General features: G+C 48.0%; 2 protein-coding genes across 6 annotated transcripts in view; one reads left to right on the top strand and one right to left on the bottom strand.

Moving 5' to 3' along the window:
- SLC12A5 (solute carrier family 12 member 5) overlaps window positions 1-4,882 on the top strand; it is a 29,353-nt gene extending 24,471 nt beyond the window's left edge. Inside the window, exons 21-26 of the mRNA XM_036244544.1 lie at window positions 832-939; window positions 1,986-2,108; window positions 2,201-2,400; window positions 2,731-2,745; window positions 2,988-3,121; window positions 3,324-4,882. Coding sequence (XP_036100437.1) covers window positions 832-939; window positions 1,986-2,108; window positions 2,201-2,400; window positions 2,731-2,745; window positions 2,988-3,121; window positions 3,324-3,415 — 672 coding nt within the window. The 3' untranslated portion in view covers window positions 3,416-4,882. The remainder of the gene's footprint in view (window positions 1-831; window positions 940-1,985; window positions 2,109-2,200; window positions 2,401-2,730; window positions 2,746-2,987; window positions 3,122-3,323) is intronic.
- Window positions 4,883-6,752: 1,870 nt separating this feature from the next.
- The window catches only part of NCOA5 (nuclear receptor coactivator 5), a 28,415-nt gene continuing 16,899 nt past the window's right edge, over window positions 6,753-18,268 (bottom strand). For 2 of the 5 annotated variants that reach the window (XM_036245248.1, XM_036245250.1), the window contains 6 exons: window positions 16,925-17,248; window positions 14,819-14,955; window positions 13,063-13,189; window positions 11,007-11,206; window positions 9,333-9,653; window positions 6,753-8,654 (listed from right to left, as the gene is read on the bottom strand). In XM_036245248.1, coding sequence (XP_036101141.1) covers window positions 8,068-8,654; window positions 9,333-9,653; window positions 11,007-11,206; window positions 13,063-13,189; window positions 14,819-14,955; window positions 16,925-17,248 — 1,696 coding nt within the window. In that variant the 3' untranslated portion in view covers window positions 6,753-8,067. Of the gene's footprint in view, window positions 8,655-9,309; window positions 9,654-11,006; window positions 11,207-13,062; window positions 13,190-14,818; window positions 14,956-16,924; window positions 17,272-18,268 lie in introns of all 5 variants that reach the window. The other 3 variants (XM_036245249.1, XM_036245252.1, XM_036245251.1) reach the window with 3 other exon arrangements.

Below are 18,268 nucleotides of genomic sequence, written 5' to 3'. Positions count from 1 at the left end.
AACCGAACCCGGGTCTCTCTAGACCGCAGGCCGATGCTCTAACCGCTGAGCCAAACCGGCCAGGGCCCCCATCCACTTCTTAACCTCTCACATATTCACCTGAGTCTGCCCGTCCGTCCATCCATCCATCCATCCATCCATCCTTCTCTTTGTAAGAATAGCCATGTCTAATAGTGCTCATGATATGTGAGGCACTGTTCTATGTACTTTACATGTATTGGTTCTCATAGCAACCAATGAAATAGATACAATCATCAGCATTTTCATTTTACAGATGAGGGAGTTGAGGCCCAGAAAGTAATCTGCCCAACAATGCTCACTAAGTAGCAGAGCCAGGATTCAAACCCAGGCATACTGGCTCTAGGATCACACTATACAGCCTCTCATCCATCCATTCTCCTCGGTTTATTTATCCATCAACCCATTCTCTGTGTAATCATTAATCTACCCATATATTCATTAATGTATTCATTCACTCACTCACCCATCCATTCATTCATGTATGTATTCATTCATCCCTTTGTTCCTTTTTTTATTTCTTCTGCCTTTCCATTCAACTTGGTAATTAATTAAACTACTCATTCATTCATTCACCAGTTCACGTGACTGACTGGTCCTGGGCTGGACTGAGGAGGGAGGGATCTGTTTGCCTTCAAAGAGCATCATTGTTGCTTCCCACAACTGTCCATGAAACTAGGTCATTGGGTGGGGAAGCCCTAGGCTGGCAGAAGGAAGGGGGCCTGCCTCTCTTCCCTTGGCCTTGCGTGTGAGCTCACGGTTCCCCTTTCCTCCCTCGCGCCCCCACCCCGTCCCCACCCTGCCTGCCCACAGCATGAGAGCGACATCTCAGCTTACACCTATGAGAAGACTTTGGTGATGGAGCAGCGTTCCCAGATCCTCAAACAGATGCACTTAACCAAGAACGAGCGGGAACGGGAGGTGAGGTTGCCCTGGCTGGGCTCTCGGAGCCTTAAGCTGCTGCCAGCTCTGGGCCTGCACAGGTTGGGGATGGCTCAGGGCTGGCACACTTCACCTACTGCATTACTCATCACCCTTTTCCTTGTCACTGGGCTCCCCAGCAGTGGGGTTACACACTGCAGCTGCACCTACCCAGCCTTTTGGCCAGGATGCAGAGAGGCTGTGGCATGGGTGATAGACTTGCCCTCTGTGTGTGACTTCTGGGGCCCAAGGGAGAAGAGCGGATCCTAATTATGTGTGGATGATGGACAGGCTGCCAGTGTGGAGGACAAGGAATCATGTGATAGCCCTTCAGAGAATGGGTAACAGGTGGATATTTAGAGTGTGGTGGGTGAGTTCTCAGGGATAATGATGATAAACCTCCTGTAGGGTCTGGGTGTAAGATCTAGGTGGGGATAATGTGGGACCACTAGTCCACTGGAGTTTGGATGAAAGTCCCACTCCAGGGTGCGGGATCCTTGAGGAGTGAATGATGGTACCCAGGGGCCGGGGATAGGAAAGCCCTCAGAGGGGGTGACAGGTTGCCTGGGGAATGGGTGGCAGATTCTATAGGTAAGAGTGACAGACCATGACTGATGGTTCTCCCAAGTGTGGATAATATATTTCTCAGATAGTGGTTGAAAGATCCTCAGGGCAATAAGTGATGGGTACCCCCTTGAGCTGGGAAGGATGGAGCCTCTGAGAATGTTATCCAGGGGTGACAGTGAAAATTGTGCATGTGCACTGACCAGTCAGCGCTGACCGGACCATAGTGCTGAGGTAAAGCCCTTGCAGGGCCAGGTGTTAGCCCTTTAGCTGCTGGGTGGTGGGGAGGTCAGGGGCTCTGGAGAGGTGTTTGAGTGGCTAGGTCAGTGGGGCAATAGCTATTTGGTACAGAGGCGGTATTTTAACACTGGTCCAATTCCCAAAAGTGTGCGTCCTGGCTGAACATCAACGCTGGTGGTAGCTCTTTGCAGGGCATGGGTGGTAACTCAGCAGAGCTGGCACCGACCTTTGTCACTCTCTAGATCCAGAGTATCACAGATGAGTCTCGTGGCTCAATCCGGAGAAAGAATCCAGCCAACACTAGGCTCCGCCTCAATGTCCCAGAAGAGACGGCTGGTGACAGTGAGGAGAAGCCAGAAGAGGAGGTATGCAGCTGGGGTAGTTTGGTTCCAGCCAGTGGGAGCAGAACCTTTGGCCTCCAAAGGAGTCATGTGCTGTCCCTTTGTTCATCCCTCAGGTGCAGCTGATCCATGACCAGAGTGCTCCCAGCTGCCCCAGCAGCTCACCCTCCCCGGGGGAGGAGCCTGAAGGGGAGGGGGAGGCAGATCCTGAGAAGGTGCATCTCACCTGGACCAAGGACAAGTCTGTGGCAGAGAAGAATAAGGGCCCCAGTCCTGTCTCCGCCGAGGGAATCAAGGACTTCTTCAGCATGAAGCCGTATGGGTCTGGGGGCTCAGGGCTGGGGTCTGGGGTGAATGTACAGGGACTTTGCACGCCACGGCAGAGCCAACGTGCAGAATGAGTCCTGGGCTGGCAGTTGGAAGACCCAGCCCACACCTGTCTTGGTTTCCCATTTGAGGACTTGGGTGCCGGGCCTGATTGCTAAGGGTCAGAACTCCTGGCAGTGGGAAGGTGAAGGCTGGGAGACTGGGAGACCAGGACCCGTGTGCGGTCAAGGTGGATGATGGTGACTCTAGTCCCTAGCCTCTTCTCCTTTTTCTGACCCCTCTCTTTTCTTCCTCTTTGCTTCTCTTGTGTTTCCTGAAGGGAGTGGGAGAACTTGTAAGTGCTTCAGAATTTTTTATTCTCTTTCCTGGGTTGGCCAGAGTCCCCGCTCTCCTCACTGTATCATGAACCCTCAATTCATGCCCCTGACCTCTGGGGTCTCTGAAGAGCTCAGCTTGGAGAGGTCTGGGTTTGGTGGTCCCTGTCTTGCGAGAACTGGGTCCCAGCAGCCCAGTGCGGTTGGATCCAACCCGCCCCTCTTCCAGGCTCATGGGCCCTCCCCGCACCTTCCTCTGCAGAAACCAGTCCAACGTGAGGCGCATGCACACGGCTGTGAGGCTGAACGAGGTCATCGTGAAGAAATCCCGGGAAGCCAAGCTTGTTTTGCTCAACATGCCTGGGCCTCCCCGTAACCGAAACGGTGATGAAAATTGTATCCTGGACTTAAAATTTGGGGGAAAGAGGGAGGTGTTAGGGAACCTGGGTCCTAGCTCTGAAACGGAGCACCTGAGCAGGTCCTGCTTCAGGATCAGCACCTCGTACAGGGCCGCGGGTCCAGAGGTCCCGGGCGGCCCAACACGCCCCAGTGCCGTCCGGAGAGAAGGGACGGGTCTTTTTCCTTGACCGGCGCTCAGACATGGAGTTCCTCGAGGTCCTCACCGAGCACCTGGACCGGGTGATGCTGGTCCGCGGCGGTGGCCGCGAGGTCATCACCATCTATTCCTGAGAGCCAGGACCTGCCACCCGGGCCCGAGCGCGCCCGGCCCGCGGCCCCGGAGCCCTCGGCGCGCACCCCGCCGCTGTCACCGTTTACATACAGACCCTGCGCCCGCGCCCTGGCCCCTTCCCCCGCTGCCTGCAGTCCGGAGGCCACGTCAGTTGGGGTTGGCTCGGAGGGGACCGCTCCCACGTGGAGAACGGAGCCTGGCTGGCGCGCTGCCCCGTCGCTCCGGCTGCTCTGCCCTGTTTCTAAGCCGGGCCTCTCCCCGCCGGAGGGGACGCTGCAATAAAGGTCGGGAGCAGGTGCGGAGAGGAGCTGGGGCTTTGAGGACCCCCAGACAGTCCGGTTGGCCCCTTCTCCTCTTCCCACGCCCCGCCCCGGTCGGTCCTGCTCCGCGCTCCGCCCGCACCGCTCCTGACTCCGGGCGGGCGCGGGGTGGGGCGGCCGCGCTCGGCCTCCTCCACGGTCCCTCCTTTCGGAGCCTCGGGCGTGGGCCGGCCGAGCCTATACATAGTGTACAGGAGACATCGCGTGTATTTTTAACGTCCCCATATTTCCGTGACTAGAAGCGCAACGGACTTCTCGCGCCACTTTCGAGCCCCTGCTCGGGGCACCCAGGGCGGCGGAGGCTCGGGAGGCTGGGTTTTCCTGGGCGGCCAGGGTTTGAGAGCAGAAGTGCTTTAGGCCCAGGCGGGGGTCCTGGTCCTGGTCCCTCGACACTCCTGCCCCGCTCTCGCCTCCTCGTCCGTTCAGTGCGCCCTCGGCTTCCCATCCTTCCCTCGAGTTCTTTTCGGAGATGAGGTGAGACGAGTGTCTGGCTTTTCTTGGATTCGCCACCCAGCGGGTGTGAGCTTCACCGCGGCTGCAGAGATGCACGCAGCCTCGCGGGGCTCTTATGCAAGCTGGGGGCAGGATGGCGCGCGGGGGTAGGGCTGGGGGTGCGGTGGCGCTTCTCAGCTTCTCAGGGGGAGAAAGGGAGAGAGGACTCGCCCTACCCAGGAAGCCCGCGCCGGTGCCTTCGCTGGGGGAGTAGGCGCCTCTCCTCAGCCGGCTGCTCCCCCTACCCCATGGCTCCTCGCCAAAGACTGAAATCGGGGAGCTGGAGGGCGTTCCCTACCCGGAGTTTCCTTTCTGGGACTGGTGAGGGAGGAGGCCCAGCACTGCCCCTGATGTTCCTTCCCCTAATCCCGTTGGGCAGCTCCAGCCTCGGGGACCCAGCCACTTTCTCCGCGTCCCAGGGAGGACCCTCGCTGTTTAGCAGCAGCCTCTAGCTGCGTCTCCCAGGCACCTGGGCCTGGGGAGGGCTGGAATCGCCATGTGCTGGGTTCTTAGCGTCTCTCTGCCCTCCTCCCACTAGGATCCAAGGCCTTTGGCTCCTCCAACTCCAGTCCTTGGCGCTTCTGCCCCACCAGTCCGGTCAGAGGTGCCCTCTAATTCCTAGAGAAGGCGCATTGGCCAGGTTCCCTTCCCCCAGGGCACATTACTAAGGGGGACAGGCACTGCATGCTCCTTCCAGTGCCCTCTGGGACTGCCTGGGTTCAGTACCTCCAGTCCCGGGGCCCTGACCTTCACACCTAGTTACACATGCTGCCCACCTCCCAGAGCTGGGGCTACTAGGTATTCCTGACCACACCACCTCCTTTCCTTTGAGTCGTAGGCAGAGGTGTGACTGGAGGTAGGTCTAGACGTCTGCCAGTTAGGCCAAGGCCCATCTGAGATTTGATGAGGGGGCTGGATACTCTTCCAGGTAATAATCAGAAAGGTAGAGATATTAGACACCAGCCTCCTTGCCCCCTTCCTCCAAAAGACCTCTGAGAATCACAACCTGGTCTAGCCTTCTGGGGGCCTGAGCATCCCGGCTGAAGTGTGGGCTGGGCAGAAGGGAGAGGGGCTGCATCAATGCCAATTAGGGAACCAAAGTTGCACTATCTGGGCCCAGACTGTCTGGTTGGCAAGAGCAGTCTCCGTTGATGAAATCAAACATCCCACAACAAAAACCCAAGTTTTCTGTGCTACATGTGCAATATTTGTTATGAATGTTATCATGTCATTCATCAAATTATCTTTATAATCATTGTAGCTAGATGTTTCATGTCCATCCAAGTGACTTTTATTCTGAGTGCAATATTTCAATAGCCTTGTAGTGAAAACTAGTGTTGCTTTTGTTTTAGGCGATCTACGTGCAGGGCAATGCAATGAAGTTGAAACCCCTTGTAAATAGGAGAGGTTGCAAACCAAATCAAGAGCATTTATTACTATTATTAGGCCTGCCTTTAATTTTCAGTGTGTTTCAGTATTCCGCATTCTGCCTCAGTATTGATCTTGTGTTTTTTTTTGTGCCAATATGAAAGGAGAGGGTTGGTTCTTTCCTTTATTGTTGAATGCTCCCACTTAATGCTTTACAGCTTTTACTGTATTAATTTTTTAGACTCCCGTCTGCACAAAATGCAATAAAAATAATTTTATTATACCCTTCACAGCCTGAGGTATGCTGTTTGGACACAGAAGGGGGGGAAGAATTAGTAGGTGGGAAGAGGCTTACTCAACGTGGCTCTCCAGGAGTACCCCAGACTGCTATTAGAATCACTGACCTTCACTGACCTTCACCCCCCAGGTCCGGCTGCCTCGTTAGTATACTGACAGTTCTGGGGCTCTGTTCTAGAGGGACAAAACAAGTGGCAGCAGGGGCTAGTGGACAGAGCACTACCAACATCATCTCCTATGAGGTGGAGCACGCACGCGTCAGGTTGTGCTGCCTGCATTTTTGTCCCTAAGCCACTGGAGGCCTTGTGCCAGTCACGTCACCACAGCCACCCCAAGTTTGCTGATGGAGCTGGCTGTTATAAATGCTCTCTAAGGCTTCCACAGGTTCTGTAACTCTATGGGTCTGTCAACTCCCTGCATAATGGGCAGAACAGAGGGTGGCAACTGAGATGAAATAAAAACAGGAGAGCACCCCACTCCACTGGCCAAAAATGGCCTCCTCATAGGGCTGTTTTCGTTTACTAGAAGAAGAGGACGAGCCTGCCGACACACGGAGTCTACCACAAACAAGGATGTTTAACGCAGCATTGTAACTAGCCAGCAGGCTTCTGCTCTGAACTGTTCCTAAAGCTGCTAACGAGGTGAGCTAAGAGAAGCTAGGGTTAAAGGTTCCGGGGCCTGAGCACAGGCTGACGAGGGGGCAGGCCTCACAGCAGACTGGAACTAGTCAGCGCTCCGTCAGGGCCCCTCATCTTCCAACCCCGGGGAATGCCCCGAAAAAAGGTCCTGCAGATAGTCACGCCCAAAAAAGACGACAGAGCTTTTCCTTTTTCATTTTAATTAAAAAGTAATCATCTCATCTTATTAACAACACAAATTCCAAAGAGGGAAAAACACTATATAACACAAACAGGTCAGAACATAAAATGCTGCCACCTGGGGACCTTGAGTTTTTGAAACCATTGTTCGCTTAGCCACTGGCAGGGACTCAGCTGAAGTCAGGGCTGTCCCTTGTCTCTGCCAGCGGCCCCTTGGGACTGTGATCCACAGGGCTCTAATGAGCACCATCCCTAGGAGAGGGCAGCTTCCTTTGGCTCCATTTAGAGCAGCAGCCGTAAGTCCTCCCTCCAGTAATTTCACTCTGGCTCAAAAGTTATGAACAGCCACCTGTATCAAGGACATGTCCAGCTACCAAAAGTCTGACATCAAAATGGTCCCTACCTCCTGCTACTCAGAAACAGAACAAGAGTCCTGATGAAAACGAGAGATTGATTTTTAAGCCCAAAACTCAAAACAATCACTGAAAAATGGGTGTTCAATGCCAGAGTCTAGAGCTGCCTTCTCAGAACTGACTCCATCACACTGCCAGTGGAGGAGGCTGACAGAAATGTTAAGGGGGGAGGTGGTGGTGGTATTGAAAATGGTTGGGGGCCCAGATTCACAGTTCGTGTTAAACTGCCGGTGACTGGAACTGTTCAGTCCATGGGAAAGCCTCCAATGAAATGAAAGCAAAAGAAGAGAAAAATGAGAAAATCCAAAACCAACATTACTGGGTCAGGCAGAAAAATGTCTGCTGTGTGGCTGCCACGGACATTCCCAAACTCCAGAGTAGCTGAATTATCAATCTGAAAGCGGACCCCTCGACATGGGGGTGCGGCACAATGACACCATGCCTGCCAAGCCCAGTCTGCTGTGCAATTCTGGGCAGGAGCTGGAGCTCTGCTTGGCCTGTGAGGCTGGAAAATAAACAAAGGCAGTGGCTACTGACATGAAAATGCCGTTCCAAACTCAGCCAATTGGAGTTTGGCTTTTTCTCCTCCACCCCGCCCCCCAAATCCAGCTGACAAAGAGCCCAGAGAAACCCATGTTTGAAACCCACAAAATATAAACTGAGCCCAGACATCTATACTGCCACCCAAGTGACCCCAGAAATATTTATTTTCTACAAAAAACAAAAAACAACAAAGAAAGACACACCCCCAAATGCAATATAAACTCTGACTCTGGAAGGAATAAGCAACACAGCCTCGGGCAGAAGAGAGCAGGTGGTAGAAACTTATGACACTTGATGTGACCTGGATAGGTGCAGAGAACATCCTCCAAATAACTATTTAGAACGCAATAGGTGGGAGGCGGCCAGGGATGAGGGGGCAGGGAGTAGTTGAGATGGAGCCTCAGTAATGCCTCTGGTAAGATCCCATGGGCGCCTGGGGCCGCCCCACCTGTGCTGTGGTTTGGCTAACCAGGTGGGAGAGAGCAGGGCCACTCTGGATCAGGGTGTCCAGAGCCTTCTGTACACTTGGATTGTCAAAGTTGATACCTGTGGAAGACACGGGCCTCTGGCTAGCTATGTTACTGGCAGGTGCCAGGCGACTGGAAGGCTGGCCAAAGAGCCCTTGGGAAGGAGCCCCAGGCCTGGGGCCCATGTTCCGAGCAGATCCTGCCTGTCCCAAAATGTTTGGAGGCTGATTGCCAGAGGCCTGTGATCTTTGCTGAGGCTGGCTGTTCACTGCTGTGGAAAAATTCTGGTTCTGGGTATTTCCGGGAGCGACAGAGGGAGATGCGGAGCTATGGGCCACAACCGTGCCACTATTGAAGAGGCTGAGGATTTTGGCCTGAAGCTCCTGCTGGGAGGTGGGGGGTGCAGCTGGAGTTGATGTAGCAGAGGGGAGCACTTGGCCGCTCTGGAGCTGTTGGGAGCTTGGCTGTGTCTTCAGCGAGGCACCCGAGGTCGCCCCGAGTGGTTGACGGGAAATCGGGCCTGCAAGACAGGAGGAGGAGGTATCTGGTTGAAAGTACCCTCCTTGGGCAGGAGGCTTAGCAGTCCAGGGAAGAACAACAGTCATTGATCACATCAATTACACAGTACACAGACTTTAACATCAATTTCCCAAAGGGACCACTCCATGGCATGAGCTGTCTCCAGAAGACAGCCTAGTACCCCCGGAAAACTAATTAAAGATAAAAGGGCATTCACCTCGGTTATCAGGGAGTTAGCAATACTAGTCTGCCCATCGCTAGATTAACTAAAGCAGCGGTTCTCAACCTGTGGGTCGCAACAACCCTTTCACAGGGGTCGCCTAAGACCATCGGAAAACACATATTTCCAATGGTGATTCATAAGAGTAGCAAAATTACAGTTATAAAGTAGCAACGAAAATAATTTTATGGTTGGGGGTTACCACAACACGAGGAACTGTATTAAAGGGTCACGGGCATTAGGAAGGTTGAGAACCACTGAACTAAAGAGATCAGAATTCTGTGCCCCAAACTTAAGTCATCATTATATCAGTATAAAGGCCCATGGACGAACACAAGGGGTGGGCTCATTTCCCTTACCCACCCCAAAGAGCCCCGGCCCTCCCACCCTCCCAACAGAGCCTGGGAATTAGAGAAATGCAGAGTCAGAACTTCACCTCGGCCCTGCCACGTAGCTCACCAGGGAGAGAGTCGGTGCTGCTCCTCATAAGCCGCTCCTTCCTCTCTCGCAGGTAGTTGATGATCTTGTCAGTCTCCTCGGCGGTGAGGTACCTGTTGTCTGCCAGCAGGTTGATGAGGCTTTGAATGGCTGGAGGATGGCCCCCGCGCACGCCTTCGTCGGGGCCTCCCCGCTCTCTTTCCTGCAGAATGGCCTCACTGGCCATCTTGGCGGCCTGCCTGGCGATCTCCTCGCGCTCCTTTTCCCGGCACTCGTTCTTGTAGCGCTCGTAATTCCTGGCCACCAGCACCATGGCGTCCGCCTGGGGCATGTTGCGGTGCTCTGCAGGAGGGCATGACAGGAGTTACTTTCTTCCCTGGCAGATTTCAGTGCCCACTTGCTGAACTCTATCCGCCAAGCCTTCCCTAACCTCAAACCAGCAAGAAAACCAACTCAGTAACAAAAAGTCTTGGGATGGGGGATAAAGAGGGGAGGGGAAGGAAATGAGACTGGGAAGACAGGTGAATGGATTTCTTTGGTGGGGAATACACACCTTTGTACAAAGCTGGTTCTTTGTGGAATTCCTAGATCACAGACTTGTAAAACCAAAGAAACGTGATAGTCTCCCACAGATTCAAAAAGACCCCGTGGGGAATAACCATGGAAGGCAGGCTGCAGGGGGTCAAAAAGCCCTTCTGTAAAGCCTGGCTCTCCACTGTGCTTCTCGGGAGAGAGCTGGCCTACTGTTTTTGAATTCTTAAGTTCAAAGGTCATGGATGAAGACCAAATTGTGACCCTAAATAACCTCCTCTCCTCACCCATGGGCAACACGATTTACAGGGTTGCTAGACAATGTCTCAAAACCTTAGATAAATGAACTCACACATCTTGAGGACTATTCCTCAGACAGTCAGTGACCCACTGGAGAGCTTTATGTATTTTATGGTTACGGCTGTAACCGGTCAGGCAAATAGAGATCTCGAGTGTGGTGGAAAGAGGGAAAGGTCTGCTGTAAGAACAATAAGCAGGGCATCAACTGGCCAAGTCTCAACATTCTGGGTGCAAAGCACTAAAAGCCACTTCAGGGCAACTCTTCAAGGAACCTACCCTGGACCTCTAGGAGATCAGAGCCCCCTCCCTGTTCCCACCGTCCCTCTGCTCAGCACACTTACAAATAGTATCCCAACTGCCTGTTGTATTCTCTGTCCCCCATTACAAAGTGTGGAGAAGGCAAGGATTCTATTGCATTCAGTGTAGTATGCACCAGAGGTGTGCTGGAATTTCTCACTGGTGAGAGCCAACTGTGCATCTCTTCCCAACTCTCCCTGAAGTGACTTCATATTGGTAGTTTGAACTAAGACATGGTAAGAGCATTTGCACCACAAACATCAGCAAATGCTAAAAACCACACTGCCCTCATCTCCCCACCCAGAACTGGTTGTTAAACACTTGCCAGCACACCACTGTTTATACCTAAGGGCTAAGAATAATGTCTTATATAATATAGCAGGCCCAGAACTGTATCCACTAAAAGAGTATCAGACAAATAAATGACTATGTAAATGCCCTCCAGTACACATTTGAGCTGAAATATATGAGTCACATGCCCAAAACCTGCTTCTTCTGAGTAAGGCATGAAAGAATTAATGGACTAGTGACTACCTCAGGAATTCTGACCCACTTGGGTCTCCGTACCTTGTGGGGTTCCAAACATGATGTTGACTGTACAGGAGCGGTGAATCTGGTGTTGCTGGGTGATGACAATAGCAAAAGGAGACCCTCCCCTGCTAACATCCTCCAAGGCTTGTGACAGTGAAACCTCTGTGTTGAGGAAGATCAAGTCCACTACCATGCCTAGATCTCGTACCTTCCGCCCCACAGATTCAGCATAATCTCTGTTAAAACAAACAGGATCCAGGTGAGCACTCCATGACCAACTCCCCATCTGTGCACTGCTACCTCAGCCAGCTGTGTGTGTTCCTTTGGAGAGTTCAAATCCTAGCCCACCCAGTGTCTTCCCAGTGTCCTCTTCAGGCTCCAGGGATATAGACCATTTCCTTCTCTTTACACTGGCTCAGAATGGTTACATATTAAGTTACTGGTAGAACAGTATTTAGTAGTCAGGTCCTTCTCTTGATTCTCTAGTCCAGAGGTCCTTTTTAAAACACCATCTCACTGCCTAAGACATACCTGTCTTTGGGGAGGCTGCATAACAGTGGGAAAAGCATAGGCTTTCATGCTAGAAAGGTGGGTTTGGATCCCAGCCCTAACATTTACTTGCAAAGTTGCGAAGTTTTAACCAGATCCTTTTCCCTCTTACAAACCTCAGTTTCTTTACCAATAAAACAAGACTAATATGGCTCAGCTCCTAAGTCATTTCCTTGGCCTTCTCTCCAATCTAAATTAGATTCTTGATGTATTTCTTCTCATAGGACCTGTGGCCAATACATCTGCCCAACTAGGGTGTAAGCTCAATAAGAGGAAAGGGCTGTGTGTTAGCTTACCATTATAGCTCCAGTACCTAGCATCTGCCATACATACAAAAAACCCTGCTAAGTGAATACATATATACCAAGATTATTGTGAAGATTAAAAATATGTAAAATGCCTAGCACGGGGGTAGTATAGAGCAATTGCTCAGAAAATGCTATTATCATGAGTTAAAAAAACAAACAAACAAAAAACCCCATTTCTATAGTTAAAGCAGCATCTATTTCTAAACAAGGCAACTCAGAGCCTGTGAACTCTGCTTGATGCTTGGTGTCTCAACACCTATCTCCCTAGCCTTTGCCTTGAAATTAGCTCTTTAACCCCAAACTGCTAGAAATACATGAAGTTATTTACTAATCACCGAGGGAAAGAACACATAGCTACTGTCAAGCCTGCAAGCTGCTATACTCCCTGCTGCTTCTCTGCTCTGCCTCCTGAAGGAAAGAACGTAAAACAGAGGTGGAGTAAAATGGTGCTGTCAACTCTGGATTGACTAGCATGGTCACCTAAAGAGTTCTGCAAGGCCAGGGCACTTCACAAAGAAGGCTTGGTACTTGGCTCACAAATGCAGAGACATGCCTAACAAATTACTGGGGATTTGGAATCGTCCCATGAAGGGGGGCATCTACTACTTTGCCTGACCAGCATGTATTCTCACTTCCATTTTCCTTTGGGAAAGCATTCCTCTCTAACACAGTTCACATGGCTCCACAGGACTAATCCCAACGTAAGCTTTAGGGGTGGCCATATGATCTAGTCCTGGCCAATTATGGCATCCCAGCATTGCTGGCCAAAGTGACTAGTCCAGCAATGGGAAAGTAAACCAGGTCAGTCTAATGAAAAACAATTCCAGGACTTTAGGTGGAAGCACTGGGAAAGAAAAGCTCTCTTTCTATTGTGCTTGCTAAGCCAAGACGATACTTATCTAGGGCCAGTGCCACTGTGCCATTCTGCCTTTTCAAGTAGAATGCCTATCTGAGAATGAAGGCAACACAAAGACCAAAAATTGGTAACATGGAGGTGGCCATACCTGAACTTAAAAAATTAAATTTTTAAATTAAAATTAAAAAATTTCCCTTTGAGGCCTAAGCCACTTTGTAATGAATTTTCTGTCACTTACAAGAGAAATAATTCTGGCTAAGACATCACAGCAATGCCAGAATACACAGACCAAGTTCAGGGGTAGATCTACCAAGTAGGAGCCTGAATTTCAATTCTGACCCTTCCCTTTACTCAGGAGAAATATCCAAAGGGTTCTTACTTCGTCTGCTTGTTGACCACAATCACAGAACAATCAACAGGCCTCTCAGCATCAAAGCGTCTCTGGATTTCTTCAAAATATTGACGATAAAGCTCTTCTCTACGCCGTTCTTCACGTTTCAAACGCTCTGTAAGATACCACCAGGGAAAACTAAAATATGAACTGTGCTTTCTATAAAAATAAGTCACAGGCCTTACTTTGATCCTGAACTATCTGTAGACAAAGGTCATAACACACACACACACACTCTCATTCTCTCTCAGTATTAATCCTCTAGACTCTCTCCTAAAAATAACCATTAGTATTATTTTTTTACTATTATAAACTCATTGAAAAGAAATAGTTGGATTAAAGGGCATGGTCATTATAATGCTTCATCTGATATATACTGCCACACTGTCCTCTAGAAAGGCTCTTAGTAATTTATTCCCCACAGGGGTGAATCACCAAGTGCTATTACTACACATCTCAGTCAACACTGGGTTTTGCTATTTTAACTTGTTAACTTGACAGGTAAAAGATGGTATTTCATTATTATTGTAATTTGCATTTTGGGACACTTATTTAAGACTCTTTACTGACAAGTACTTATAATTTCCTTTTTTGGGGGAAAAAAATTAGGCAGTAAAAGTTTTATTGCAAATTAAAAATAAGCCTTGGCTGGACTGGCTCAGTGGTTATTAGAGTGTCAGCCTGTAGACCGAAGGGGCTTGGGTTTGATTCTCTGTCAAGGGCACATTACCTGGGTTGCAGGTTCGATCTTCGGCCCCTGCAGGGTCATGCAGGAGGCAACCAAATAGTGTGTCTCTCTGACATTAATGTTTCTCTCGTTCACCTTCCCTTCCACTCTATCTAAAAATCAATGGAAAAATATCCTTAGGTGAGGATAAACAAGAAAAAAACAAATGAAAAATGAGCCCTGGCTGGTTAGAGCACTGGCCTGCAGACCAGAGTTTCCGGTTTGATTCTGGTTAGAGGCACATATCTGGGTTGCAGGTTCAATCCCCGGCCTCAGTCCGGGTTGTGTGGGAGGAAACCAACTGATGTGTCTCTCTCACATTGCTGTTTCTCTCTCTCTCCCCCCTCCTACCCTCCCTTCCACTCTATCTAAAAAAAAAATAAACAAAAAAATACATTGAAAATGAGGTTCTTAACTCAACCAAGTATGAAGCAATGTAAAAATCTTTAAAGATGTATTGAGAAAACCAGGCTTTTAAATATGTTTGCCTATACCTAAAAAAGAGATGCTATTAGGTATGAATTATAAATAAAACAAATGAAAAAAACCCCAAACTCCATGCTGCATAGATAATACAGATAGTTATAGTTATAATAGTAATTTGCATTTAAAAATACTCTTTACTGCCGGGCCTGTGTGGCCCAGTGGATTGAGCGTTGTTGTCCCATGGACTGCGAGGTCCGTTTGATTTCTACACAAGGCACATGGTTGGGTTTCAGGCTCAATCCTCAGTGGGGGACATGTGGGAGGCAGATCAAAGTTTCTCTCTCACATCAATGTTTCTCTCTCTCCCTTCCTCTCTCTAAAAAAAATCAAAACAAACACATTAAAAAAAATAAAAACAAAATGTTAAAAAAATACTCCCTACATATCAATAGTCTATTTGTATTTTTTCTTCTTTTTGTGAATTGCTTAGCCAAGTCATTAGCCCCTTTTCAGTTGGTTATTTATTAGTTTCCTCTTTCTTTTGTAAAGTATTCTACCAGTAAGAGGAATAAACTGTTTCTGCTACTTTACCTTTTGCACGAGACTGACTTTCTGGGCCTGGAGGGCCCCGTCCATCAAAGCTATCCCTGTAACGGTCAAAGTAAGAGTCATCTTTTCTCCTGCCATAGTCATCCATTCGCAGGTATCGGTCATAAGAACTTTCTCTCCTGTAAAGTTAAAGAAATTAGCACAGAATTAAAATTGCCCTATCCTGCAAAAATCAGATACAGAGAATTCTTCAAGACCTAGTCCCTATGAGGAAGTAAACATAGTCAAGCACAGGACTTTGGGATCAGACAAACAAGGTTTGTACAGGCATACCTTGAAAATATTGCGGATTAGGTTCCAGACCACTGCAATAAAGTATCACAATAAAATGAGTTGTAATCTTTTTTATAAATCCTCACCCAAGGACATTTTTCTATTTTTTGTTCAGATAGAGTGGGAGGGAGGGAGAGAAAGAGAGAAACATCAACATGAAAGGGACACATCTAGTGGTTGCCACCCACATGACCCAACCGAAGTACGTGCCCTTTGCGAGAACCGAACCCGGGTCTCTCTGGACCATAGGCTGACGCTCTAACCGCTAAGCCAAACCAGCCAGGGGGAATTGTGATCCTTTTGCTTGTGGAGGTTCTTGTCTTAAATTTGTGAAGCGCAATAAAACAAGCTATGCCTGTATCTGAGACTCACTGCTTATTAGCTCTGCAGTGAGAATGAGTTAAACTGCCTTGCAAAATGACTGGATGTGCAGAAAAGTGCTCAGCATAGTCCCTGGCATAAAGCAAACACAAAATAACTGGTAGTAATTATTGATATTAGTTTTGAAAAATCATTCCATGCTCCCCTTCTCCCATCTCTTTCCCTGTGCTTTTTAAAATTTGTGGTTTGAAAAAAAAAAGGATGTGTATTTGTATATGTATATATATAAGAATTTTCCATCACCCTAAACAGAAAACTCTGAACAGAAACTCTGTACCCCTTAAGAAGTATCTCTTCATGCCCCATCCCTGTAAACCTCTCATCTACTTTCTGTCTCTCTGAATTTGTCATTTCTAGATACTTCATATAAATGGAATTACATGATATTCGTCTTCTGAATCTGTTTGGCTTATTTCACTTAGCATAATGTTTTTGAGGCCCATCCATATTGTAGCAGGTGTCAGCACCTTCCTTTTTTATGGCTGACTACTATTCTATTGCATGGATATATCACATTTTTTATTCATCTCTTGATGGACTTTGGGTTGTGCCTACCTTTTGGTTACTGTGAATAGTACTGCTGTGCTATAGTGTCTGTATGTCTCTTTCCAGTTCTTTTGGGTATACTCAGGAGTGGAATTGATGGATCAAAGTAATTCTATTACATTTATAGCTTTCTGAGGAACTGCCAAACTATTTTCCATAGTGGCCACACTATTTTACATCCCTACCAGCATTGTAAAAGTGTTCCAATTCCTCCACACCTCACCAACATTTGCTATTTTCTATTTTTTAAAAAATAAATGATTATAGCCATCCTAGTAGGTATGAAGTAGTATCACTGTGGCTTTGATTCGCATTTCCCTGATGACAGGGATGTCAGGTATCTTTCCTCATATATATTGGTCATTTGTGTATCTTCCCTGTGCTTTTGCATGCCAAAACAATTTGCACTCCATCTTTTTTCCATTTGCACAATGTCGCCTTCTACAGGCTGTGGGGAGAGACCCAGATTTGTTCACTAAAATACTTATTGAGCAGCATATATGCCATTTGATAGACAGTGGAAATATAAGGCTGATAAAAACCACTGCCCTTCAGTGTTTTCAATTAGTTTAGTAGAACACATAAAAAAATAACAGCCCTGGCTGGTGTTGCCCAATGGTTAGAGTGTCGACCCACGCACCAAAGGGTCATGGGTTTTATCCCCAGCCCAGGTTGGGGCTTGTGTGGGAGGCAACCAACTGATGTGTGTCTCTCTCACATCAATGTGTGTCTCTCTCCCTCCCCTCACTCTAAAGAAACCAATGGGAAAAAAAAATATCCTCGGGTAAGAACTAACCAAAACAAACAAACAAACAAACAAACAAACAAACAAACAAACAAACAGTTAAATAAAAAACAAACAAACAAGCAGAATAGCTGTACATGTACCTGTACATGGGATCTCGGGAGTCTCTCATATTTCTGTATCTGTCGTACATGGGGTCTCGGTGATCTCGAAAATCCCTAGAATCTCTTAGATCACGGAAGTCTCTAAGATCCCTCATGTCCCGAGCATCACGCATACTTCTGCTGTCTCTGTGATCCCGAACGTCTCTATCTCTGTGGTCCCGCAAGTCTCGAGGGTCTCGCATGTCTCTGTTATCCCGGGCATCCCGACCATTTCTGCCATCCCTGGGCTCTCTCCTTGGACTTCCTCGAATTGGGGACCGATCTCGTCTTGTATCTCGACTGTCTCCAAAGCCATATGGATCTCTGTGAGAGGCAGCAAGAAGACGCTAAGACAAAGAAATTGAAGGTAGGTAACCCTTCAGCTCTTTTTCAGAGGTAGCCCCCACCCTCCAAGCATTTTTTTCTCTAAAACATGGTAGCAAAACAGTGAGAACATGACTAAAACTTTAAGAACAGTCACTCATTTGTCCAGCAAATAAAGACTAGTAGGTTCTACAATCTCAAAAGACTGGGACAAAGAAAGAATATATGACCCAAAGCCAAAGGTTTTGACTGGGGTCACAGTACTTAGCAGGCTTCAGGGAGTAATTTGGCATTCCTTATGCATGCCAATCTATCATCTCAATCTCAACAGGCTTTCAAGGTAAAAGTGTCTTTCTCCTAGAACCTATTTTCTCCCACCAGACCTGTTTGAAAGACATTTTAAAAGGGGAAAAAAGTTGAGGAGACACAGTAAGGGGCAAGACTCATGAAGAAAAAATAGAGCAAATGCACAATTTCATACAAAGTTAATGGTGATCAAAGGAGTTGTCCTTGAAGTACAAAAAACTTCACTTAAAATATCTAGCAGGATAATCAAATTAAGGGAAAAAAAAAGAAAAAGTATAAAATGCTACATACAGTAAAGTGTAAGAACACTTTGTCTTCTCAACATAGTTACTGAGTAGTGGTCTCTCTCAATTTGAGGTTTATGAAAAATCTAGTTCCTTTTTTGCCAAGGTTTGTTGTTTTTTTAAACAGAGCAAAGATATGTCTGGCCTGCTCTGATTCAATATTCATGAGACAGTCTACTACACTGGAAACTTAACCTTAACATATCTAAAATGAAACTTCTTATTCAACCCACTGAAACTTCTTATTCAGTCTCATTCCTGGCATTTGTACTTCTGCCAAAAATCATCTTCCCAATTACCAAGAACTTCCCATTTAAGTTCTTGAAAGTAAACTTTGATTTTTCCTTCCCTAGCTCCACTAACTTACTTGAATCCTATATTTTCCCTTTTCACTGGATTTATAAATTCAATCCAACCCTTATACTGGCAC

Source organism: Molossus molossus, unplaced genomic scaffold (assembly GCF_014108415.1).
Source record: "Molossus molossus isolate mMolMol1 unplaced genomic scaffold, mMolMol1.p scaffold_m16_p_6, whole genome shotgun sequence".
Classification (NCBI taxonomy): domain Eukaryota; kingdom Metazoa; phylum Chordata; class Mammalia; order Chiroptera; family Molossidae; genus Molossus; species Molossus molossus.
Note: the sequence above shows the minus strand (reverse complement) of the source record. Positions and strands in the feature narration are given on the sequence as shown.